Source organism: Tarenaya hassleriana, unplaced genomic scaffold, assembly GCF_000463585.1.
Source record: "Tarenaya hassleriana unplaced genomic scaffold, ASM46358v1 Cleome17, whole genome shotgun sequence".
Classification (NCBI taxonomy): domain Eukaryota; kingdom Viridiplantae; phylum Streptophyta; class Magnoliopsida; order Brassicales; family Cleomaceae; genus Tarenaya; species Tarenaya hassleriana.
In genome coordinates this window covers 836,984-837,915 of record NW_010965122.1, presented here as the reverse complement: position 1 = coordinate 837,915, position 932 = coordinate 836,984, and the positions used below count along the sequence as shown (strand labels likewise).

The following is a 932-nucleotide window of genomic DNA, read 5'->3' as shown; positions in this document are numbered from 1 at the left end:
GAAAATGAAAGAATTGAGAGAAAGATAAGAGTGGAGAGAGAAAGTTAAGAAAGAAATGAAGAGTTATCAAAGAATGAAAAAATGAAAGAATTGAGAGAAAGATAAGAGTGGAGAGAGAAAGTTAAGAAAGAAATGAAGAGTTGTCAAAGAATGAAAACGAGAGAGATGAATTCAAAATGAAGAGAGGAGTATCACGTTACTTTTGTGAGAGGGTTAATTATGTCTTTTGTTCCTTTTATTTTTTTCCAAAATTTTAGGGTTTTGAAGGGTATACCATGAAGTCTTTGTAGCAAAGTAAGGGTATTTTTGTTATATTGTCCATTGAGGTTGTAAATGAGGGGCAATTGCAAAAATACCCTTAAATGTCGATTTCACTTACAGCCCATACCCTCGCACAGTAACAAAAAAACGGCAACATCAGATATAAAATAAAAGGAACAAAAGACATAATTAACCCTCTCACAAAAGTAACGTGATACTCCTCTCTTCATTTTGAATTCATCTCTCTCGTTTTCATTCTTTGACAACTCTTCATTTCTTTCTTAACTTTCTCTCTCCACTCTTATCTTTCTCTCAATTCTTTCATTTTCTCCCTTCTCATTTCATTTTTATACATAGAAAAACAAACGAAAAATGGTTATTTCGTTAAGCATATCTTCACCGACGACCTCATATCTTCTTCTTGAGTCGGTCTAAGACAGAACAAATGACAAGAACTGAAGGTAAGTTCATTAATACAAGAGATTGGTTCGATGCATAAACTTTGTGTTTTGGGTTTGAGTTTTATGATTGTTAGAGTGAATCGTGTGGTTTTTTTTTATTTATGAAAATGAGATAGATGCATAGCAAATCTGTCGAAGAATATACAAGAGGCGCATATTTAATTTCAAATAAATGTTCGGAGCGATAATGGAACGGATTGACAACGAAAA

The 932-nt window shown here is 32.7% G+C and overlaps 1 protein-coding gene across 1 annotated transcript in view; it reads left to right on the top strand.

The window, feature by feature from the left end:
- The first annotated feature begins 706 nt into the window (after window positions 1-706).
- The window catches only part of LOC104810149 (histone deacetylase HDT2-like), a 6,114-nt gene continuing 5,888 nt past the window's right edge, over window positions 707-932 (top strand). The window contains exon 1 of the mRNA XM_010536349.1: window positions 707-722. Coding sequence (XP_010534651.1) covers window positions 707-722 — 16 coding nt within the window. The remainder of the gene's footprint in view (window positions 723-932) is intronic.